Source organism: Kryptolebias marmoratus, linkage group LG5 (genome assembly GCF_001649575.2).
Source record: "Kryptolebias marmoratus isolate JLee-2015 linkage group LG5, ASM164957v2, whole genome shotgun sequence".
Taxonomy (NCBI): Eukaryota; Metazoa; Chordata; class Actinopteri; order Cyprinodontiformes; family Rivulidae; genus Kryptolebias; species Kryptolebias marmoratus.
The window spans coordinates 7,580,363-7,605,222 of record NC_051434.1 but is presented as its reverse complement, the minus strand read 5'-3'; the positions used below and the strand labels follow the sequence as shown (position 1 = coordinate 7,605,222).

Below are 24,860 nucleotides of genomic sequence, written 5' to 3'. Positions count from 1 at the left end.
AAACCAAAATAAAACACACTGAAAGGCAGATTGTGTGTGTGTGTGTGTGTGCGGGCCTTGGAGATCATTCTTTCAAAATAAAATGGGACCTTACGCAACATTATTTCTAATTCATGGGAACAGTAACTGTACAAAACGCTGGAGAATGAAAAAATCCTGTGCTAGGAGAAAAAACGAAGCACAGAAACACAACCACGGCCCCCGTGTGAACAAACATGCACGCAGTCACATGACAAACACACCTTCCTCACAGTCCAAGCCAGTGAGCTTGCTTAATGTCTTTATATATAATATATTTATATCTGGTAAAAAATAAACTTCACAACTCTTCCAATTCAGAGAATTGTTTCTTCAAACTTAAAATGACAGAAAAAAAAGAAAGAAGAGAAAACATTCAAAAGCAATTTTCTGTTTTTGGATATTTTGTGGAAGAGGAAAGAGTTTTTATGAATATTAAAGAGAGGAGAGGTGAAGGTGAGAAATACAAACCAGCCTGCCCCCCCCCCACCCACTCACGACAGTTACATATTACTTCATTCTTTCCCTTCAGCCAGAAAAATGAAATAAAAAAAAAAAAAAAAAAAAGAAAGAAAAACCAGGAAATGTTCATTCTTTAAGAAAACAGTTCTATGTTACATGTAAGTCAAAGAAAAAGGGTGATGCTTTGGGGGGGGGGAGGGGTGTTATCACGATTTCAAATTCCCAACACTCTACATTTCACCTCTTGACTTTTCGATCTGATCTCACTTCTAAGCCCCTCCCACCGGTCCTGACGCCGCTCGTTCTCTCGGCCCAGCACTCCTGCGTCCCGGAGGAGGTGCTGGGCCAAAAGGCCGGGGCGGGGTGGGTGGGGGTGAGGGAGGGGAATCTCTGCAGAAGGAGGAAGGAGCTTCTATGAGGAGACTGTTCACAGGAGGAGCGATGAGCCCGCCCCCCCCGCTCCACCCTCCCCTTCCAAACAGCGGGAGGGGTTGGGTCAGTTGGTGTTAGTTGGCCCCCCAGTTGTAGCTGTTGTAGGCCGACTTGTTGATCTGAGATTTCTGCTGAATGGAGGCGTTTTGGCTGCGCTGTCCGGTGCCGCTCTGTGGGGACAGCAGAGAAGACAGAAAAGCATCGGTCACCGTCTGAAAGCTGAGTCAGCGTTCCTGTCGGACGCTTCTTCAGTTCGGTTATCTGCAGCTGACAGTTTCAGCTAACGTTCAGCTCATTCAGGAGACGGGTGCTGGGACTTTTAGTGTTTGTAACTTTAGACTTTTAAAATACTTATCTTCTTTGATTTAATTGAAATGGAGATTTTTATTGTAGCTTTTAGGTTTTTTTAAAATTTCAGATTTTAGCCCCTGTTTGCTCATTTTAACTTTTAATTAATGTATTGCTGGCCCTAACTTTTAGTTACACTTTTACTCTGTTTAGCTACTTTTTGTTGTTGGTGATGTGAAACTTTGGGCGCCGGGTTTGCTTGTTTTTCACACTTTGTTCCTCCAAATAAATGCCGTATTTTCTAGATCATACCACAATCGGTTTTCAGTCTGTGAGCCAAACCGCTCAATTTGGACTTCTTCTGTACCAAAAATGATTCCTAAATCGCAGGTTCTTATGTTTATTTACAGTCATTCGCCTCTGAATTCTGGATTTGAGGAAGCAGTGAGGATTATTCACCGAGGACTCGTCCTCTGAGGTCACAGAGCGGCACAATGATGCCAGAATCCGATCATTCTTCCTGAAAGTCCTTCACGCAGGATACCTACACCTTTCCTGTTTTTAAATTCCTGACTCTCCTAGACTCAAACTTCCAGAATTTTTGAATCAGGTTTTGTCCCTTTTCGACAAAGATTCAGAAAATACACAAAAGATGGACAACAGGACATCTAAAAAACAACTGATTTTTATCTTTGGTAAAGACATTGCTTTAGTATTGGAAAAACACGTGTTTCAAAACAAAGTCCAGCTCTTTCCTGACTTTCCCAGACTTCGCAGGGAGCCCCTTTCACACTCATTCAGGATTTATGAACTGCCTTTCTCAGATTAGATCAGATTAGATTTGACTTTATTGTTGCTGCACATGTCACAGGTCCAAGGCAACACAATTAAGATAGCATCTTACCGGAAGTGTGTAATAAGCAGTCATTAAATAACCTTTAACCTTGAGATATGAAAACATACAAGTGTCTGTTGCTACAGGTGTGTACAGCCATGAACAGGTTAAGACGAGGAATAAAAGTATGTAAGAGTGACTGACAGTAAATACAGAATATATACAGTTATGGAAGCTGATAGAGAGAGGAGGGAAGTTAATGGTACAGTGATGTCAAAGTCAGGGGAGGCAGAGCATCTGAGGTAATTCTGGTTGGTTTAGTCCAGGGGGGTTGTGGAGTGTGTGTGTGAGAGAGGGAGCAGAGTTCAGGCTGGAGGGAAACAGCTGTTCCTGACTCTTGTGGTTTTGGTCTGGAGGCTCCTGTAGCGCCTCCCAGAGGGCGTGAGCACAACCGTATGTGCTGTAATTTCTGTTGGTTACTGCTCTTCTGAGCCTGCGCTTCCTGTCGGTGTCCTCAATGACAGGAAGTGAGGCTCCAACGATGCGTTGGGCGGTTTTCGCCACCTTCTGCGGCGCCTACCGGTCCGAGACGGAGCCGTTCCCATACCGGACTGTAATACCATTGGTTAGCATGCAGAAGTAGAAGTTCACCTCCCTTCAGGATGTCTGAAGGGAGGTGGTTTATCCTCAGAGTCCTCAGGGGGAAAAAGGAAGCAGTGAGCCTTCTTGACCAGGTTGGAGCTGCTGGTGAGGTCCTCTGAGTTTGAAGCTGGTCACATGATCCACTGCTGCACCGTCGATGGGGATGAGGGGGATGGGAGGATGGGTGTTGGCACCGTTTCTGAGTTCTTTGGTTTTGTTGTTGGCACACCACACAGCCAGGCTGTCTTCTATCAAATCCGACCCCAAAGTGTTTATTTGGTTATCTTGAAATCCACAGGTTCTGAATTCTGCTTTTACAGTTTTTAACTTTATTAAAACCAGAGGAAGCGGCAACCTAAAATATCTGCAATGTTCCTAAATTTAGAGTGCAGGAAGTGAAGGAAGCTATGATGTCACCGTTAGGACCAAATTCAAGGCATTTATGCTCAGAAAGATTTTCTCTCCTAACAATGGGTGAACAAGCTACAGAGCCATACTTTTAAGAGTGAGAGGAGAAAACCCCCCAATAAAAACTACAAATAAAACAATCAGAAACTCAGTTAAAGCATGCACACTACCTGTCCGTCCTGCTGCAGGTGGTGGTGCAGAATCTGAGAGTGGGGCTGTTGGTGCGGAGCCAGAATGTGCATGAAGGGGGCCGGGGCGTAGCCGGCCGCAGCCGGGGGGTTGATGGGCCCCCCGCTCCCCAGCGCCGAGGGCAGGCTGAACGAAGCCGCCGGTGTCCCAGCGTGGAAACCCTGCTTTTCAAATGACTGGGAGGAGCAGCAGAACCGAGACTCAGGCTTTATTTGTCCAATATTTAACCCAACAAAGACATGTCTTCTTTTAAAGATTAATGTAGATTTACTGAAGAGTTACCTGCGTCTTTGTGTAAACAGACCCTGAAATATCTGGTACTCCCGTGTTGCTTGACGTCACAGAAACTCCTGCAGAGACGAGAGAAACGTCACAAACTTTGATCTAAAAGTTGGTAAAACTGATGACAAGAATGTGACCAACAGAGGAAAATAATAAAAACAACATCCATTATTGAGAAGGTTCCAGTGTTAGCATCTATGTGTGTATTTGTTCATAGATGATTTCAGCAGAATCGTCCTTTAATGAGGACAGCAGGCACATTAAGGAGATGGGGGATGAATTAAGAGGAAGAGGTTTAAAGAAAGATGGAGTGTATCAGCCTGTGTCTGGTGTTTATTGTCCCGGTTGTTCAATAAACACTGTCCTTGTCCCACCGCGGAGACACAGACAAGAGTCTTCTGATGCCCCAAAGACAAGAGCGAGGACTGAATTTATACGTCCAAGACTTGAGACCCGAATCACAGAAACATCACTGCCCGTTTCCTGAATGAAGGAGGAAAAATGTTTGGATAAAAAGGCAGGTCTTTTTTTTTCTTTTCTGTTTTTAAACTGAACACAAACAGGAGTTAAAAAGGACTAAAATAATAAAGACAACAAGCTGATTTGTGTTGTGAAAGCTTCAGTGGAAGAAATGGCGTGTTGTCAGCAGAGGATATTGTCTCACTTTGATCATTTAATCGCTCTGCTTTCATTTTATAGCAACAGTTTAAAATCTGACAACAAAATACTGTAACTGCTCTGAGAAAGGGATGACATGTACATTTTACAGGTAAATAATACATTCATTTACATGTTATTAAATTTGTAAGCAAACACTAAAATTAGCTGGTTTTGCAGTCTTATGTTCCATTTTCTGACATTCTTTTTTTGCAAAACAAACAAACCCCCACTGGTATGCATTTAACCACTTTCCTAAAATTTAAATCTAAAACCTAAAATAAAAATATTTATGTAGATTTAATTCCCTACCTGTTTGGGTGCAGTTTTTAATGACTCAAAAGAAAATACAATGCTGTCAAATTTCCAGTGTTAACATCTGTTTGGACTTATTTACAGATGTTCACAAAGCTGAGACACTGCCAAAAACAACAGAGGTAAAATAATCCAAGAAATCAACGTTTTCTTTTCGTTAACGGGTAGAATCTGTGACAGTTTCTCAACTCCTTTTCATTTTTAAATTCCCATTTAATCCATATCTGCATCAGCATGCTCATTAGCAATCTGCTCGCTGTCTTCACTGCTGTGTGTAGATATTAAAACGATCAAACTGAGACTCGAGGTAATCTCATCGATCCGAACTGATTAAGAAATGTCTCAATCAGCGACACAGTCCAATACCCAGGATTGGATCAGAAATACTTATAACGTCATGGTTGTTTACTCTCCTGCAAGACAAACTTCCTGTATAAAAATACCAGGTGTGAACGAGTGCTCACAGTCACATCACCTTAACACACACACACACAGCTTCAGAGGTGGGGGGGTTACAATTGGTAGCTACTAGCTGCCGCTGCTAACACAGGATGTCAAAGTTTCCACCTAACAGGCAAAGAATGAAGCAAATTACAGAGTGAACTGCGACTTTTACTGCGAAGGATTTGCATCCACATTCGGTGGTTAAAGACCAGGGCTCATGCGCCATGTTTCACAGTTTGGAGTCACGACAGAACATAAGCACCAGGACCATTCCCACAATCGAAACAGGACCAAACGAGTGGTGGAAACACGTTGCCACAGAATCTTACAGGCATTTTGACTCCCTTTAGTTCCAATAAACAACTTGTTTAAATGAAAACCACTTCATACTGCAGTGTAAAACTAAATATTTGGTTTCAAGTTTGGTTAGAGTACATCAAGATGCAACAGTTTAGTAATTGCTCTCTGAGGTGTAACTGAATCGACTAACGAGATGCCTAACGAGTCCCCTCTGTGGCTCAACATTATTTTGATCATATATTGGTTTCTTTTGCCCTTTTTTTTTCCTGTGTTGTAACCTACGTTACTCAGGGAAAAGTGAACTCATTATTGTAAAAACAGACATACCAGCAATAATCACATGGATGAAGAGCAAGCAACACAGGAAACAGGACAGAGTCGACCAAAGTAACTCATAATCAGCTCTCAACTGTCTGGATTAATCCCATGTGCCAGATTTTCAGCACTAAACCAGATCCTTACAGAGTGAAGATAATTTAATTTGAAAACCTGATTGAACTGATGATGAGTTACCCTGAGAGAAATCGGGAAACAGAAAGAATGGGAAACAAAGCTCATAAGAGAGGCGGGCTGCTCTGGACGGTCTAAAAGCGTACATTAAGTGATGGTTTGTCCCACAGGCGCAGCGCTCACCAGCAATGAGGCGGAAACACAAGAGCAAAGAGGGGGAGAGGGATGGCTGGTGACATGAGGAGGAAGACTAAAGGAACAGGGTTGTTTGGGTTTTTTTTCTCTCTCGTCTTATTTTGGCATGTGGCGGCACTCACCGACTCCAGGCCCGGTGACGGAGCTGGTTGGCTTGTTTTGTGCAGAAGCGGCAGCGGCCACGGCAGTGCCGTATCCGCCCTTACAGAAATCCCCACTCCCTGAAGCCTGGCCCACATCCTCATAGCCTGCAACAGTCAGACACACAGCCGCAGCCCACAGCGTTAGACACACCAGGCAGGGGAGGCAGACCTGCTTCAGGTAGCATTTGCAAATAATTTCAAGCTTCTTTTTCTTGGTTTTTAAAGTCGTACTTTATGGACAGGTGTTGCCAAGGTACGACAACACAGATGGTGCCGAGTCCCTTTTTTTTTTGCTGCAATTATCTGAACTTTGACACCAACTGCGATGTCCTCGCTGCAAAACCCGTTTGTCCGGTCCGGCCGGCTGGATAGAATTAACGCCAACATCATTTGCAAATACTCTTTGACCCAAGTCTGAGGGGAACGAGGGGGGGCAGGCAGGGTTGTGTGTGTAGGAGGGGGTGGAGAGTGAGTGCGAGTTGGGTAATGGCAGAAAGCAGCAGATGGTGCAGCTTAGAGCAAATAGGTGTTGCACATGTGGTGGATATTCAGTGACAAAAGGGGGGAGGGAGGGGAAAAAAAGCCAAAACAAAACACTCAAATATCGAAAACTTAAATAAAAATACATGAAACAGATTTAAGAAAAATAACCCAAAGATAAAAAAAGATCAGCAGAAATGAGGTGAATATATAGCGAAAATGGGAAGATGATAGTTGAATTTGTGGTTCGTGTTTAAGATGGTGTATACGAGCAAAGGTACTGGAAAAAAAACAAAAAACCTCCACTTTCTGAAATGAGCAAAGCAAGCCATGAAAATTAGCAGGAAACCAATAATCTAATCCCTTCATTTTGAAAACTGGTTTAATAGGAAACCACAGGATTAGCTTCACCCAGTCCGTTCGTCGTTAGTAGGAAAAGGTTGCGCTGAACACCGTTTCTCTCATCGTAGAGAAGCTCACTGAGCGTGTACAAAACTAACTTTTGAATGTTCCAGCAAAGGTCGGAAGACGAGAACATTTCAAGCCATTAAAAACCACCTTGACAAAACGCTACGACACAAACGCCGCAGCTCTTCACTGAGACGCTCTCCACACCAACAGGAAGTCAGCGGGCTCGTTCTGCACTCACTGTCCTGCGAGTATATAACGCAGGAAGTGCCTGAACCTCCAAACATACTGTTTCAACGTTCTTTAACCACTCACCAGTGCCGTATCCATGGGAACTGTAGCCACTGGCCTGCTGGAAGGGCGTGGCTGACGCGTTGACGCCAACATTCACACCGTGCTGTTTCGACGAGGTAGGAGCCACCTGAGCGAAGAAGAGGGGAGATGAGGTCAAACTACTCAAACAAAACAGATTTAATCAGCATCTGCAGTTAAATGAGTATTTTATAGATTATTCCTGAAGACTATTAGGTTAAGAAATACTTAATTACTTATTCAAGAGCAATATTAATGTTAAATGTAAAAAAGTGACAATCTGTTCAAAAAAGGCCAAACATATCAGTGTTTTGTCCCAAATAAAACCACACACTAAAGTTAATTATATATTTACCTTAAAACAAAGCAATAAATTGATTTATTATAGCTTTTTCTGTGCACTTCTGGAAGAATTTCTTGTGTTTGTATAAAACATGTTAAAACTGCTTTATGAAGGTCTTCCCACTTACTGATGATCAATTAATCAACCAATCAGGGCCATTTATTGGCTGGTATTTACCTTTAGTGTCTATGGAAGCAATAATAACTAATTGATATTAACTAATAAGGTAATATCAATCTTTTTCCCTCCTTATTGGGTTTGGCTCTTGTTGAGTTATGACCAGCTCAGAATATCTGAAGTTGAATCTGCACAATTTTTAAAACCCAGTAAGAAAAAATTAGGTTTCGATACTTAAATTTCTTAGAAAACAAAGATGGTTTGCTTCCTGAACATCATAATTTTATGTCTTAAACAGATTAGATTTAGCCATATTTAGTGTCTGCTATTTATTTTCATCTCAAATAGCAATCACAATCATTTATAGTGAAAAACAAATGTTACCTTTTATTGATTCTGCTCTGTAGATTGGATTTATAGACTGAATATAGACTGTTGAAATGTTCCGTGATCAACTAATTTGGGTTTATATTGAACATATTTTGATGCAACTTTTGCTTCATTTATTCTAAAATGGTCCCAAAACTGAGACATTTTTTTTACTGATTTTGCCCTGTTCCATCTTCTAGCATTAATTTTGTTTTGTTTCCTTTTGTTCCTTATAGTAACGGTTCCTATAAACGCAGTAAGAGCTCGAGCTTGAGCAGGGCTGCTCAGTAAGCTCTGGGGAGTTTCTCACCGGGAACACAGCAGGTCCGTACTGGAAGGTGTTGGGCAGGCCTGGCATACCAGTGTAATACGGAAGGCTTGTGTAGCTGTAGCCAGGCGGCAGCGCTGGGTTGAGGAAGGGCTGCTGCGTGGTGTGGTGCGTCTGGGTCTGATTCTGCTGAGTCTGAGCTAATGTTGTGGCTGGAGCCGGGGACGATGCATCGCCTCGACCGAACTTTGATAAGTCACCTAAAAATAGAGTGAATGGAGAAAAGGTAAGCGGCGGAAAACGGTGTCAAAGGAAACATGTCAAAAACAAGATGAAGAACAGAAACGGTCATGCTCCAGATGATTGATTTACTTTAACAGACTCGGGTTTTAGTTTACCAGAATAAGGGTTGCTCGTCAGACTTCCCTCTCTGCCAGTCAGTGCTGTTGTAGGAGTTGCAAATGGGATGCTGTAATAATCCTGGAAAATAAAATAAAATAAACAATAACACAAGCCATGAGGTAATGATGTATGACTTGTGATTAATTTAGTCTCCTTTAAGTTAAACAGCCATCAGGTAAACTAAACTCACCAACGGAAATCTTGTCTGCAGCATCTGTAGGTCATCATAGCCGTACACCTGAGGCTGTGATGAAGGAAAAAAAAGAGTCAGAAAATCGTGTTCCAAACTTAAATACACAACTAAAACATCTGATAATCTCAGATAAAAGCAGGACTTCAGGTGAAACTGACTGGGTAGGCGTGCAGTAGTCCAGGAGCCATAATGTATGGGTTGGGCAGTAGAGGGGGCACTCCAGGTGGCAGGTTTGGAGGAGCTTTCCCTGCACGACAAAACCACAGAAAACATTTGTAAAGAGAAATTTACCATCAAATCACTGATATAATCAATGACCTGTTAATAACCACATACAACAAAGACAGTCACTATAATATGTCAAGTCGTACTATGTGATCTAAGTGTGACAAACATGCAAAAGAATAAGAAATCAGGAAGGAGGCAAACACTTTTTACACCACTGTTTAAGTTGTAATTCATATTTTTAAAGTCATAAAAAACGGAAGCCCTAAAAATAGAGAATAATACACATAACCGAAGCCTGGCAAGCTGCAAAAAAAAGGCTGAATTAAAGTGAAGCACAGAGATATGAAGGGCTGAATATCAGTGTGCATTTCTACGAGCGCCTTTTTCAAGCTGCCCAACCTGAGGATGCTGCAGAGCTGCGTGTGGAAGAAGACGTCGCCGAAGAGGGAATGGCCGAGGACGTCGTGGAGACTGAAACGGCGGCGGGGGCTGCTGATGGGGCGCCCATCGAGGCGGCGTTGAGGCCCATGGCTAGGCTGCTCACGGGGCCTTGGCCAGAGGGTGTCGAGACCGTGGCAGGGCCCACCGAGGAGGCCTGAGGGGCCCCCAGTGACACCTGTGCGGCCACCATGGAGGAAGAGGAGGAGGGTACTGATGAAGGTGGCACGGCCGAGACAGAGGAAGGGAAGGAGGAATGCAGACTCAAGTCGCCATCTACGCTGGGATGCTGTAAAGGCAACAGAAAGAAGATTGATGAAATTACATTTCCATTAAAGTGAGTGGACATCTAATGTGTCCATCTGCAACCACAGGAAACGCAGCTAACAGACGATGGTGGGGGAAAGGCGCATAAACAATTCATACTTCCTGTGTATGGGGGCAGAAAATATGAGCATTTAAAGAGCTCACCAATAAGCTTGAGTTGGATGTCCGGACTGAAGATGGAGCAAGGTTGTTCTGTTGTGATGGATGTGAGCTGTGAACACCGCAGGCAGGTTCAGACAACAAATCATGCTACATTTATCGATACTTTGCTCCAAAAACTCGAGCTGAAGTCAAGTTTGCTTCATAGAATTTATCTGCATCTCACTTGTTGTGCTGAGGAGGGGGCATGGAGCTCGGGGGCAGGTCTTCGTTGTGCCCAAGAGTGCCGAGGGTCGTCGGATTGGATGTGGTCAGTAACGAGGCAGGACCCGAGCCGCCGTCTGCCAAAGTGCCCATGCTGGAGACGGATGATGGCGCGACCGAATCAGAAGCAGACTTTACTGATACTGCAGAACCTGCTGAAGCCAAGAAGAGACACATTAGAGTTTGTAAACTAAATTCAAATGAAAAAAAAATAATTTTGGGAAAAAGGGCTCTTACCTTCTACAGACTGAGTTGCTTGTATTGAACTGTAACCATTCTGTAAAAGCAAAGATCAAGGTGAGCTCACAGGTTACGACAGAAACAAGTCATTAATACCAAGTTTATGGTGCTGGGCTGTTGAAGCCTGTTTAGATCTGGTGTCATCACGTATCCCAAGGGAGCTGATCCCAGATGTACAGCTCAAAGAGTGTCCCATCTGTTCTGTAGAGAATACTCATCAGCAAATCCCCATTACTTGCTTCAAGTGTAATTAAAATAGAACAGGAATGGTGCTACTGATGGATCTGTAAACTCAAATACATTCAGTAGCCTGAACAGATCATTCAGGTGAGAAAAAAAAATTAATTGGTGTGCAATTATGTCAATACCACAAAGGCAATTCTTCTTGGTTTTAAGCTTTTATCAAAAATCAAAACAAGAAAACATGCTTTCAGAAACTGCTATTTCCTGTGTTGTCACAAGAGCATCAGGTGAGCCTTTCTGCTGTGAAAATGTGGCATTTCAGACCATTTTAAATGTGGTCCGAGAGGTTGAATCAGAGTTCACATGACTCGATGTCTTCACACCTGTTTTGGTTTTCCTCTTGTGATCTGATCGCTCAGGAAGTGTGTTAATGTAAACTCCTGAGCAGCACTTCAGGGAGCAGTCAATAAGCTTCTTTAGTGTAACTACAGGTAAGATCACAACTGAGAGGATAGAGTAACATCATCTTCATCACCGGTGGAGTTTATAACTTCTGCTCAATTTACAAAGTTTCAAATTAATCATTTTAAGAGGCTTTGCCTTAGATACTGGCTTCTCCTCCAAAGCATTATGCTAATATTAATTTATGTTTCATTTTAAGTGAAAGGGGAACTTTGGCCTTACTTTGGACTGCATATCCTTCTGAGGAGAGGAGGAGACCGAAGGAGGGTAACGACGTGTTTGAGATGCTCTCTGATCATACATGTCCATTTGGCTCGAGTTGGAAAGAACTGGCGTCGACTCACTGCAAACAGTGAACACATAATACAAACAAAAAAATTTATGATGCGACTGACTTGAATGCTGATGAGAATTAGTCAGATTCTGTTCCCTTTACACTTGCTCACACTTTCTAAAATCGAGTTTTGGAATTCACCGACCTGCTGGGACCCGTGTACAGGCTGTTCTGAACTTGGTTACCCGGCGTCGTCGTGGCAGGGGTGGACTCGTACTCTTGTAGAACAGGTTCTGACCCAAACTGCAGCGCTCCAAACTGAAGGTTGAGGCCCGAGATGTCTGTCGATCCAGGCATCTCGACTGCCATTGCTGGAATCTAAAAAGAGAAAAACAAGTTTTCTTAGTTTCGCACTGTGTCCTGAAAGAGGAGTCTGTTCGCTTCTTTAATGTTGTGTAAATTGTTATTATTAAAACGTCAACAGAATTACAAAGGAAATGTCATGGGTAAATTTAAACTTAATGATGTTTTAAACCAAAACAAACTATCATGTCAATGATTCAAATGAAATCAGATAAAGCCAAGTCACTAACTGATCATTTAGGTTAACAACTCAAAAATCTCATTTATTCCTTTAAAATTTTGATTCAAAGGATCAAATCTGCTACATCTATGGTCACTTTCAGATATAAATTATTCACAAGTCAGACAGCGACCAAACCGGTCACCATCACGTCCAAACAAGCAGTTTCTAACAACTTGTTCTTTTCTGTAGCGTTTCCTTGCAGCTCTGAATGTTACCTTTGTTGTGATAGAGGTTCTCTTCTTTTGCTGTTTGAGTTTGTGTTGCTGCAGAGGCAGTGGACTTGAACCCTGGTTATCTGAGGAACTTGGGGAGACTTGCTGACCTAGAGAAGGCACAGCTGCCATTTTGGGAAGCGAGGACGCGGGTGGCGGCACCGCGTGGGGCGAGGATGCCGTCTGCTGCGGTAAGGAGGACGACGAGGACACAGAGGAGGAAGGAGGCAGCCCTTTGTCCTGCAGGAAAACATCCAACATGGACGAGGTTGAGGTGGCAGCCTGGTAGGGCTGTCGCTTTGTAAAGGGTGTGTGGATCCCAGACTCTGACTGAGTCTTCATATCTGCACAGTGGTGAAGGTAAAAACAAGGTTAACACAAAAGAACCACCCAAAAGCAGCTGATTATGATTTTAAGAAATTGTTTATTCATTTTCTCACCATATTGTCCCAGCGTGGAGGCACTGGTGTCCCAGGATGAAGGAGCCGTACTGGGAGGTCCAGTCTGGGAGTGCTGTGCAGCCAGCTGAGCCAGAGCCTGGGCCGTTTTATACTGCTCCAGGAACTGGGAGCCGGTGGTCCCTGTGCTAGCTACTTTGGGTTCTCCAACTTCTCCAAATCCCTTGCTCAGCATGCTGGCCTGCAGTGTTGGTCGATTATAAAAAAACACCATCACAATTCAGCGCTACACTGAAGAAGTTTAGACACAAAGCATGTGGCCTCATCCTTTTCCTAGTAAGTAATGAAGTGGTTTAGATGAAAGAAGTCAAGAGAAAATCTGCAGTAAGCGGTTTAGAAGCTGGGTTGCAGAAAGTTTCATTTATTAGGAGCGTTACAGTGTTGTAAGTGCTCACCATGCTGTGCTGAGAATAAGGAGGGTTGGAGGATGTTTGGGAAAGTGGCACTCCTTGCTTGGAGTTGCTAAAAACCAGAGACTGAGACAGAGAGGGGGGCTGGGCGACCTCCATGGGGGCGTTCTCTGTCTCTGAGGAGGAAGAAGGGGGAGTCTTCCCCAGCAGCACCGCAAGGTCAATCCTACGGACAGGAAGAAACAACACTCGTCACTGATTAATACATATTGTTGTTTTAAGAACCTATTATTGTTATGTTGCAAATGGCAGAACTGTCAAATTAATCTTCAAGTTCTTTTCTTTAATATTTTGGCAGAGAGCGACCCACCTCTGTCCTTTGGTGATTGTAACATTCTCCTGAGGCAGAGGCATCGATGCCACACTGGACGCTGTGAAAATCTTGGTCTCTGATAGCTGCAGAAGAAAAAAACAAGATAAGACTGGAAGGAAATGTGTCAACACCCAGAGCTAAACAGAACCTATTCTCCCTTGGCAAATTTACTGTAAATAGAGCTCAAATTATTCTACGTAAGCGTTTGTAACTGTTAAGATATGAACAGTACACTCACATCCTCATTCCAGTCTTCAGTACCCCACTCCTCTGGGGCAGACCTCCAGGCACCTGAGAGTCAGTTATATGTAGTTAGGCAAACAGAGCTTCAGAAAACAAACAAACAATCGAAGCGTGAAAAGGGTCTCACCAGGAGCGGACTCAAACTTGGGCGGGTAATTTGTTCCCTCTCCAGCAGAGTACTCCAACGCTAAAAGAAAGAGATTAGGATATTAAGGACAGCAGCTTTGGAAATGCAAAATAAAAGATGGAGATTTGCAGCCTGACTATTGTAGGGTGAAGTATGTAAACAAAGCCAATTAAACAAGAGCACAACACCAACAATCTCAACAACTATTGCTTTATTTGTATCCATACATGGCTATTGATTTTCTATTTATAAATACAATAAACTACTGAGGCTCCCCTCAGTTGGTGCTTAATGACTCATAATGGGGTTTCAAGTGAGCCTTCCTTCATCTTTACCACTTAAACTTCGTTAAAACAAATATTATTTGGACACTAAACAGATGCTGAGCTGAGGAGATTAAAACACATTATTGGAGCAACACCTAAATTAACCTACTTGCTCCCTCCTCCAACTCCACGTTTCCCGTGTTGTTCCAGGTGCTGCCCCCTCCGTAGTTTTCTTCTGTTTGGGATGGCTCTGCATAGTCAGCAGGGTTGAATGTTCTGGAAAACACAGACGAATAATGAGTCAAGGGCTGAGCATCCACTAACAGCTTAAAGGAGTTAACCATAGCTGGGTGACCAGGAGGGGAAAAAAGTAACAAGTGCTGAGCAAACGCAAAAGTTGGGGATGACTCAGGGCTACTACCACACCAAATCTTAGCTCAATGTGTGTGAAACTGAGTTTCAGCCATTTTTGTGTGTGCTAAGGTTAAACAGCTGTGGTGGCCATCTTGAATCAGGTCGACTTGAAAAGTTAATCAGTTGTAAATGTAAACCCAATGTTTACTCTGAGTGTTTCATTACAATCTGTTCAGTGGTTCGAAAAATATTTTCTCAACAGACAAATGAACACACACACACACTGGGGCAAATTACACGACTGACCACCTTTCATGCAGTGGATGATAATAAATCCTCACTGCTATCATAATTAGGCTTTAATAAAATGGACAGAAACAACTGGGCTGAACCAGAAAATCATAGAAGGAATGGACATATTTTCATATTTTAAAGCTTGTAAAGATAAAAGTGATCAGCAGAGAGTAAAACATCCAAGGACTGCTCATGTAGTTTCGGCTCTTTTACTGGTCTGACATATCATTGGATGCTGGGAAAATTAAGGCTGATGCAATATGATCGAGAGCACCGAGTCAACCCAAGCCAAAAAGCTTTCATTATCTGTCCAATATCCTCCCTCTGCACATCAAGATGCATTTCAGGCTTGTGGGAACAGAATAAAAGGTCAAATTTCTGTAAGGTCTAATATATTTTAAAAGGCAGAATAATAATTTCTGCTTTTCTAAAAAAGTGTTGCCATTTCATATGCACTCAGTAAACTTTATTAAACAACCAAATGATTTGAGCCCAAGGCTTTTCTCGAACATTAATGTCCTATTTTCCACTCCAAGTGATTCTCTGCAAGAGTGGAAAGGGTAAAACGTAACAATGAAGGAGACGAGTACCCTGTGCTCATGTGGGTTTGTTACACTGGTTTGGCAAACACTTATGCTTGTGTAGCAAAGTTTCAGAAATCCCACAAAGACGAGCCGATTTGTGTAATGTAAAAGAATCACAACATAAATAACAGAGGCAATGCACTCACCTCTCAAATATGAACTATATATTTGGATTTGGAGAAAAAAAATAATTCTAGCAATTATGATCAAAACGGCAAAGACGAGGGTAATCTCTCTTTTTTTCCTCTCCCCCTACCACAACCCAAAAACAGCAGCATAAGCGAAATGCCTTGAATCTGCTGGAGCCAGCGCTGTAATAACCACCCTGCACCGCTCACACAGCCTGCAAAACAAGCCAATGAGCTTTTAGTCAAAGTTTATCAGGGCCAAAAACCTGAATTCCCCAAAAGTACAGCCTACACAAACACAACAGGTATGCAAAGGTTAAAGCAGCATAATGGTGTCTGCTTCAACAATAAAACTTAAATTTAATGACATCTTCAGTGAGAGATATTTAGGCTCAAAGCTAGTCACCAATCCACTGGAATAAATCTCCATCTCAAGTCAGCTTGTCTCTTATTTCTTCTCACCGTTTCCCCTCATTAATCATTGATATTAAACACATTTGGTCAAAAATCTTGACCAGGTTTGCACCAAACTAAAAGTACCATGATTATAGTAACAGCTGACAATAATAACTGAGTTTATAGGACTTTCAGGGTCACCAATGGGAAAAGGCTTTATTAGACAACAAACAATCAAAATCACAGATTCATAAATCGTTTTTCCTAATTTAATATCCATGATTTCAATATATATATATATTATTGCTACACTCAAGTTGGCTACCACCAAAGGCCTAATTTAAATTGAAAAATTCAGTGCTCATGTCAACATTTTGTCCTTTTTTCTTTCGTGAACAGCAGAATCTCCTGCTCCTGCTGAAGCCAGTACTTCCCCTTTGACCTTTACGCTCATTATAATGAGTTAATAAACTTTTATCAGTACCTCTGTCCAACACATTCCCGCAGTTCCTCTTTTCACCTTTTATTAATGCCAGCTGCGTCCTCGACTTACTAAAGAAACTGGGGACACTAAGCTGCCGGTATATTTAGCACCGATTGTAATTAAGTGTGGGCCAGCGCGACAGCAAAAGTCTGATCAATGATAAATAAACCAAAACAAGACTATTCACGAGCTGTTTAATAATGCTCACTTGCTACAGCAGGTTGACGACATGCAGGTATTTGCTGTGAATTACAGAATGTTGTGGTTTAAATTAAAATAACAAAACAGGCTTTAAACCATTTCCATCACAGTCTGTAAGGAACCAAAGCTGAAGCACAAGTGAAAACAACTTCCTACATAATGAATGAAGCCAGCGACCCCGAGACTTCGGCATAAATTCAGCATCCACAAACAGATTGGGATCTTTCTGATCTTTCTTATGATTTTGCATTTTGACTATTTAGTAAATTTTAAAAAAGCCGAAGGTTAGATTGGGCTATTTAAAATCAAAATACAGCCTGTTTTAATTTATCAGTCAGGAAAAACACATGTTCAGGCTACATTTTTAAATCTTCTTGACTATAGTGACATTTACTGCATATGCCTGTGGCTTCCTCTGGACTTTGTTTACATTCTGTATATGTCACAGTTTTTTACGTTTCATAAATTCCTCATATAGTGTATATATACATATATAACTGTAAAACCTGGTTTCTTTCAGCTGTTGCAGCAATTCATCCCTGTAAACCAGGTGTGTAGGAGTTAGGACACTTCTCTCTGGGCCTCGAGAAACAGAGTTGGGGGAAAAGAACCTAAATGTTGTGCAGAGGATATTTATCTTGGGTTACACTAATAACACATCCAGTCTGGCTGTACTAAAAGATGCATGTTGGCAAGGTAAATATGGCTTAAGTTAAAGAGTAGTCACCTAGCTTTACAGGCTATTAATACTGACAGAGTCTACAGCTTCCATTTTCTGCTTATACACACCGAAGCTGTGTGAATCTGCTTCATTAAACATTAGCAGACTCTTTCTAACGGCTACAAAAAGATTTTGGCAACATGCATCATCTTACATCTGGGAATTTGCATTAAAAAATAAACCTTCTTAGAAAAAAAAAAGCCTTTTTTTGACATAAAAACACTTTTCAATCTGATCCAGTCATACAAATTTAAGATTTACACCACGTTAAAAACAGATCTCTGATCAGATTTTTACCAGTGATTAAGTTTTCTCACTGCTTCCCTAATGATTTACAGTGAAACGGTTACCTCATGACACAAATTAAGCTTGACCACCACAATCTCATTGCTCAACAATAAAGAATAAACGACCTTGTCTGCATGCAGGCTGCTTCCTATAAAGCGGTAAGATGAACTCCTAGCTCTAAAAGCTAAAGCCGTAACGGTTCAGTGACGTGAAGATAGATTAGGACTCAAAGGTAAAGCCCGGGCACTTTACTAACCGAGAACAACTTTAGTTTAAAATCCATACAATTTTTTTTTTTTAAAGTTACAAGACATTTCTGCAACATATGTGCATACAGACTACAAAGACCTCACATATTAGTGTTTGCAGAACCACCTGAACGGATCTCAGATTCATACAAAAGCTTCGACTTACAGCCACTGAACTGCACACAGACAGACATTCATTAAAACGTTACAGTGGCTCTGATGTTCCGATTCAATACTTCGTCTTATTAAGGGAGAAAATTAGATTCAATCTTCTGAGAAGGAAGCCACGCAGTTCATGACCTCAATAACAGAAAGCATTACTTCAGCAGAACCCAAAAGGATTTTAAGCTCTGGCTGCAGAGTAAAGTCGCTGCACTTTGCTGCTTACTTTCAAACTGAGGCAGACGCCGAAGCTGGCCATAAAAACAACAACGGACTGAGTCGAGGACGCCATCACAGACCGGCACTTCCTCTGTTATGACACTTGACTGCCAGTTAAAGATGCTAAAGCATCAGCCGGCTCACTGGTGGAGACAGACCGGCAGGCGTGAACACACACACACACACACAGAAACTGAGACAAAACATCTCACAAAAAGCAGACTGATTAATGCAGCCAAGGGAGGAGAATGGAGGGTTAAATTAGCAATTCAGGTTCCTAACTTCACACCTTTGGCAAATCTATCCAAATTTCACTTTGAATGAACTGTTCAGACGCTTCCCTCTCCACAGAGATACTCAGCTCCTGCTGTTCCTCCTCATTGGATGAAGCATGGCCTCCCTCCTTTGGATTAAGGCTAAACAAAAGACTTGGGTCCTGCTCTCTGGTGACCATGGCAACAGGTAAAAGTGGAACAAAAGGCTGTCTGGATTCAGGCAACACAGGTATTCCCTTACCCCATGCCCTGTGCTGAAAATCTGCCTCCTCGCCGTCCAGATACTCCTGGAGAGAAAATTAAGAGCTTGCATCACTTTCATTTTCATGTTGAAACATAAAAAAAGCATCAGATGCATTCACTTGTCGGAGGAGTTGATCTAAAAAGACAAATACTAACCGACAGCTCCCCGTCCTCTGCCTCTGCCCCTCCGACCTCGCTCTGCCCCTCTTCCAGCTACTACAGCTTTTCCTCCATCCAAGCCGTTCTCCTGACCACGAACTTTAATTATAAGGAGAAAAAAACACAACAATATTGAAAATCTGGAGTGCAGGCAGACCTCAGGATTAAACAAAAAAAAAACTCAAAAAGACTTGAGTTAAAATATAAAATCTGCACTTGACTATTCTGTATAATGGCTCACACTAAGTCTTCATCAAAAATTAAGATTCTACTCGTTGTTTGCTGATAAATTAGGCCTGTGATCAAGCGATCACTAGTTCGTACAAATGTGACCAAGTAACTCAGCCGTCAAAAACTAAAGTATGTAGCTCCAAAAAAAAAATCAACAATGTTCTTTAAATATGTAAATCAACAAATCTGTGACAAAAAGAAAACAAAACAAAGACAGGCACAGGAAGAGTGTAGAGACTCACACTCTCGTCCCCGGCTTGCTCCGCGGCCCTTGCGTGGCGGTCCACCTCGACGACGTGCGGCATCTTTCTCTCCTCCTTTCTCCCGGTTCTCTTTGCCCTCCTCTCCGGTCTCTGCCTGGCTGATTTCCTTTTGACCCGACACTCCTTTCTTCTTACCCACCATCTCCCAGGAGTCCTTCAGAAATGGACAGTGTCAAAATACTGCCTCAGTCCTTGAGGCCGAGGGTCAGCTCTTAATATGATGTCTGAAGCTGCTGAGAATTGAACTGCAGGAAAACTGATCAGCTAGTAACCAAACTAGGTATATATTATACCATCTGGAAGACAAATAATCTATCAGCAGATGAATAAACCCAAGTCTGACGACTTAAGAGTAGAATTATCACCTCCATGTTTGTTGCAGATGGTTCAATTTAAAGTTGTGTGAGCCTGCAGCTACTTTAAATCAAAAATAAATTAAACTTCTCAGCATTTATGCTCCAGCAAATCATGTTAGTTTGCAAATGTGTCCTCCTCTGAGGTGGTATCTTGATAATTCAAGTGGCTGGAGCCTTTCTACTCCTACATGGTTTTAGTTTCAGCTCATGTTCAGCATATCCTTGTAATTATTAGTTTGGTTTTTTTGTTCTGCACCCACATAGCAAAGCTGATTTATGCACTTTAAATTGTCTTCATACAAAAAAACATTTAGCTGATTAAGTGCATTTAATTCTTAAGGTAATTAAACACAATGCAGGTGTGACAATAGTGTGTTTTTGAAAGGTCGACAACAAACCAAAAGCAAGCGAAGTGTTTCTATTAGAATAAACCTTTTCTGAGCATCTTTCTAATCTTTACACGAAACTAAAAATGCCTGAAGAACAAATCTTATCTCCATATTATTACTAAGATATGTCTGACAAGAAAAACAGAAGTAATTCAGCTTGCCTAACAAAAGTAATCCAAGCCCACAGAGCACTGATTTCTCTAGAATCTGCCCCCGAGACAAAGCCTTTACTCACAGTGTCTGGGCTACCCTCCAGCAACACATTAATGGCTCTGTTGACATCTCCGTTGCAATCGTGCAACGCGATCATCGACTCATCCTGGTCCTTTCCTGTGATGTCAATCAGCTGAAAGAGGCGGGGTGTAATCATGAGACAGAGGCGATTTCTGGCATCTCATTATATGAAAACAACCACTCAAGTTAAAATTATAGCAAATGTGCAAAATAAGGTGAATCTAATAAAAATAAATAAATGTAATTAAAGCTCAGGAATGTAAGATTAGTTACAGAATAAGACCCAAGATAAAAATCATCAGAAGCAACACTAATATACACACATGGTATCAATAGTGACCAGTATTTTCAGTAAACACTGACACATCCCACCACATATTTTTATTTTATCTTTTAAATAACACATTACAAGCCAGCATGAAGAAGATTAACAGCCTCTACAGTTAAACTTTCTGCTCTTAGGCAACGTTTTGTTAACTTTTAACTCTGAGTGAATGATTAAAGCTAACGGACACAAAATTACTTAATGCCCGGTCCTGAGCGTTATTTTGTAAAAAAAGGTATTCTGACACAATAAAAAAACAAACTCATGTAGCAGCTGAGGAATGCTAGCAAAGTGACAAACAGCTGCCGGATTGACTCCTCGTGAATAAAGCAAGTCTAACCTGCACCTTCTTGTATTTATTGGACAGATTCATTTCCCTGAGCAGGTTATTGTGCAACACTGTCCTGCAAGATTAATAACATTCTTCCTGTAATACTCTAGAATAAACAACCTAGTTAAGACAGAAGTTTACTGGTTTACATAAGAACAGAGACACTCATACTCATCCAAAACAGGGTATACCCTTAACTGAATAGTTTGAAAAAAGTGCCAATCTGCTCACCTGTTTCACCTTTTCTTCAAAGTCTGCATCGTTGTGGTCTGAAATCATCTGTGCAAGTCTGATCTGCTCTGCGGTGGCCTGTATTTAAGAAAAGTGAAACATTTAGCATTTGCATCGATGCACAGAAGAGTGAGATTTGCATTCTTGTTAAAACACAGGAAGCAACTTATATTTAGCCACTTAGGAAATCTCTAAAGTAATTACAAGCAGATAAAATGTACAGGAAATTAATAGTTAACCATCAGTGTATTCGCTGTCTGTTTCGCAGCATTTTTATGGCATTGCGTGATGGGCAGAACAAAGTTTTGATCCACTATTGTAAAGAAAGAAAGATATTATTTTGATCATTATCAGTAGTTATGACATTGCGTGTTTGTTTGAAAAAGCTGTGCATTTTATACATTAAACTACTGTCAGCGGTTGTTTTGTTTGTGCCACATATGGATTTGAAAATAATCGAACACTTCTAGAAAACAGAACGTGAGAAACATCTCAGCGATGGTCCGTGCAAAGAGATCTCCGAGGAGGTGCACACTGACTTGTTGCAAAGTGGCAGGATAGATGCCTATCCCAAAACATTGATTCAATATCGCAGATTTACGAACAGGGGTGGCAACATCTGCTGCAATGCCTCACAGAGGGCATTATACTTCAACATACGCCTATGGTATCTGAAGTTCGACCAAAAGGCAGAGTGCCCCCCAGAATTAAAATGTATAAATCCAGCATAACAAAAGCATGCATGTTAGTGGACCCCGTGTAATGCAGATACCTGAGGCCTCTGCTTGTGCTGTGTCTGGCTCTGTGTCTGGCCCTGTGTCTGCTCCCAGCTGCCCCGGGCTCGGTTCCCGCCCATGGACGTCATCATTTACAGTATATACAAATAACAGTATTTACAAAGAAATAACACCTGAGGAGACAAGAACAGGAGGGGGTGATACAAGCCTGTGACTTTGACCCATTTCTGCCATGGTGTTTTTGAGCTGCACTTCCTCAACAACTGGACTGGTAGCAATAAGATCTCATGTTAGGGAAGCAGGCAGTAGTATTGGTTTGATTCACAAAAACAACAGGAAAATATTGACAAAATGATTCTTTCCCCCCCTTATTTCATATCTAAGATATGTCCCAAAACTAGTAACTGGGTTGACTCGGGAAAAATACGTGCTTTGTTCCACATTAAGCTCTCAAGCCCATAAGTTATTTACCTTTCAGCACATGATGCAACACTTTCTACAGCTATCTGAAAAAGGTGGGGGTTTTAGCTAGCCTGTCCATCAACCAAACATGATCACAAAAGTCATTATTACGTATCAAGCTGTGTGTGTTATCCAAAAGGGAGATAAGAGCACAAGCACTGGCTGTCACGTACAGTTAGCAAATTGTTATTCCTGCCATGTTAAGTGACAACTTAATCTTGCTTAGGTTACGTAAAACCCTGTTTCGACTAGCCTAAAAACAAACTCGGGGCCCGTCGAACATTTCCCCACTTCCCCACTTCTGCTAGCCAGCCACATGGCCAAAATGCTAGCCCACTGGCTAATAATTGGAGAAAGAAAAAAAACAACATCCAGCTCTGAATCCCTCTCGGTGGGCTTCCGCCTCTCTCGGCTTCACCTCATGGCGACAACGAGGCTAACTTAACAAGGCTAACTCGGCTAGCACAGTACGGAAACCTGCGCATACAAAGCAACTCGAGTTAGCCGACTTAGCTCGGTAGCCAACAGGTTAATTAGCTTATCCCGTACTAGCAGGCTGGGGAGTCTTAATACTCGAATAAATGCATAAAAAAGAAGAAAAAACCCGCCCATAACAATCGGCAGCTACGAGCCGAATGCTAACAACTAGCGGCGAAGTAGTGTCGCTGGGCAACTTTAGCCTCGTTAGCGAGTTAGCAGCTCGTACCCTGCAGCGCCCAGAACCAAAGCGGCCCCGGCATGATCTAATGTCGGAGCTGTCGACTTGGAAAGCGCCGAGGCTAGAGGCAGGCCTGCAGGCCGCTAGAATGACAATAATAACAGGCGATACTGACCAGAAACCCGGCTCAATATTACACCAGAGCCACACAACCGGCCGACAAGAGGGCTCGCTGTCGACTTTCTGTTGTTTTGGATCTAAGCCGGGACGCAGTCCCCGAACTTAAAGTGGTTACGGCTGTTTAGAGGAAAATATAACAAAAATAAAGAGCCGACTAGCTCCCCACAATAAACGAGAGGTTGAATTTACCTGTTTCTTTTCCACTCTGACACCACGGAGAACTGCGTCACGTGGTTCCCAGAGCGCTTCGAGGAAACCGGACCTGCACCACGTGACCTCCCTCTAATATAGTTTTGATGCGATCAACCGAGTTATGACAAGTCAAAACAACAAAACTACAGCTCTAAATTTATATATGTTAATATATTATCAAGCCACAACTGCACAGGCTCCCGAATAACAACAACGAAAAGAAAACATCATATTAAATCAGGAACATACAACCGGTTGTCTGGTATCTTCAACAAGGAAAAACAAACTGGAGTGTTATTGTTGACATATCTTGAGCACTAAAAGTGTACTTAAAATTAAGTGATTGACCAAAAAACAAATACATTACAAGTAGGCATGGTTAAGCATCTCTCCATAGATAAAACTAGGATCAACTGAATTAATCTATTTAATATTTTTTTAATTTTCTTCAAATACAAGTAAACCTATTGAGACACGGAGTCTCAGTTTCCAAGAGAGACTTTCAACGAAACACACAGGATAGTCAATATGTCAATACAAAACAATGAAAGTATCAAATAAAAGCAGAACAAAATACTAAAAACAGGAACAAGTTTCCAGTATTAGGTGCTTTAAACAAACCCACAATTTATCTGGAAATGGTCAGGCTCAAGAACAAAATTGAAAATTAGATAAAGCAGCAGAAGAAGTGAAAAGAAACCCCCAAAACCAGAGAAGTCTGGAGAAACTATAGTCTAAGGTTTACACAAAAAGACATGAATGTATAATATTCTGACTTTTAGAAAACTGGGACACCTTAATTGAAGAATACAGCATAGGTAAACATCAAGCAAGTGCACATGATTTTTGTTAAAGAACAAAAAATAAAATGCGTAATAGTTTAACAACAACAACAAAAGATACAAATTGAAGTCTTGCAGGGTTTGTAATGTTTGTTGGCCTGATCGACTCATATCAAGCAGACATATTTCTTTAGGAGCTAGACATACACAGTTTCTGGCTCAAACAAGTGTGTTTCAAAACAGTTTTTAAAAGTTAAATCGAAAGGAATCACTCTTGAAATGAAACTGATAGCCAGGTTTCATGAGAACACGCCCTGCTGGGAAAAGAAAAAGAGGAAAACATCATGTTTCAAGTGTCCAGCAATAAAAAAAGTAACAGAAAATAAAACAATTCAAGTAAATACTAGTCTACCACCACTCAATGTCAGCAATACAACCTAAAATTATTTCCTTGCTGATTTTACTTTAATAAATAAAACTATTTCAGTGTAAAACGATTATTTTTGTAGTTACATTCCAAAGGGATTCATTTATAGATATATTCATGCTATTGTTATGGTTTACTTCATACATTTGTATTTACTTTTTCCCCCAGTTACCATGTCCTGCCGCTAGGGGGCGGTAATGCGCCACCACGCTGTTTGTTGCGCA

The 24,860-nt window shown here is 41.7% G+C and overlaps 1 protein-coding gene across 4 annotated transcripts; it reads right to left on the bottom strand.

The window, feature by feature from the left end:
- Window positions 1–6: 6 nt before the first annotated feature.
- On the bottom strand, window positions 7–24,849 carry ubap2l (ubiquitin associated protein 2-like). Of its 4 annotated transcripts, none has more exons than XM_017424931.3 (29): window positions 23,425–24,849; window positions 21,971–22,108; window positions 21,199–21,276; window positions 20,313–20,423; window positions 19,312–19,486; window positions 18,836–18,937; window positions 18,678–18,723; window positions 14,252–14,358; window positions 13,817–13,876; window positions 13,685–13,737; window positions 13,444–13,529; window positions 13,119–13,299; window positions 12,706–12,904; window positions 12,269–12,609; window positions 11,673–11,845; window positions 11,416–11,536; window positions 10,546–10,585; window positions 10,271–10,463; window positions 10,090–10,156; window positions 9,580–9,907; window positions 9,111–9,199; window positions 8,950–9,003; window positions 8,756–8,837; window positions 8,400–8,617; window positions 7,264–7,369; window positions 6,040–6,165; window positions 3,557–3,624; window positions 3,256–3,450; window positions 7–1,082 (listed from the first exon to the last, which is right to left on the bottom strand). In XM_017424931.3, exons 2-29 carry the CDS (start codon window positions 22,064–22,066, stop codon window positions 987–989), a joined length of 3,591 nt encoding a protein of 1,196 aa, XP_017280420.1. In that variant the 5' UTR covers window positions 22,067–22,108; window positions 23,425–24,849; the 3' UTR covers window positions 7–986. The 4 variants fall into 4 exon arrangements, with proteins under 4 accessions (XP_017280420.1, XP_017280429.1, XP_024863253.1 ...); XM_017424940.3 differs by having other exon boundaries at window positions 10,271–10,460; XM_025007485.2 differs by lacking the exon at window positions 23,425–24,849 and adding an exon at window positions 23,231–23,402.
- Between the last annotated feature and the right edge of the window lie 11 nt (window positions 24,850–24,860).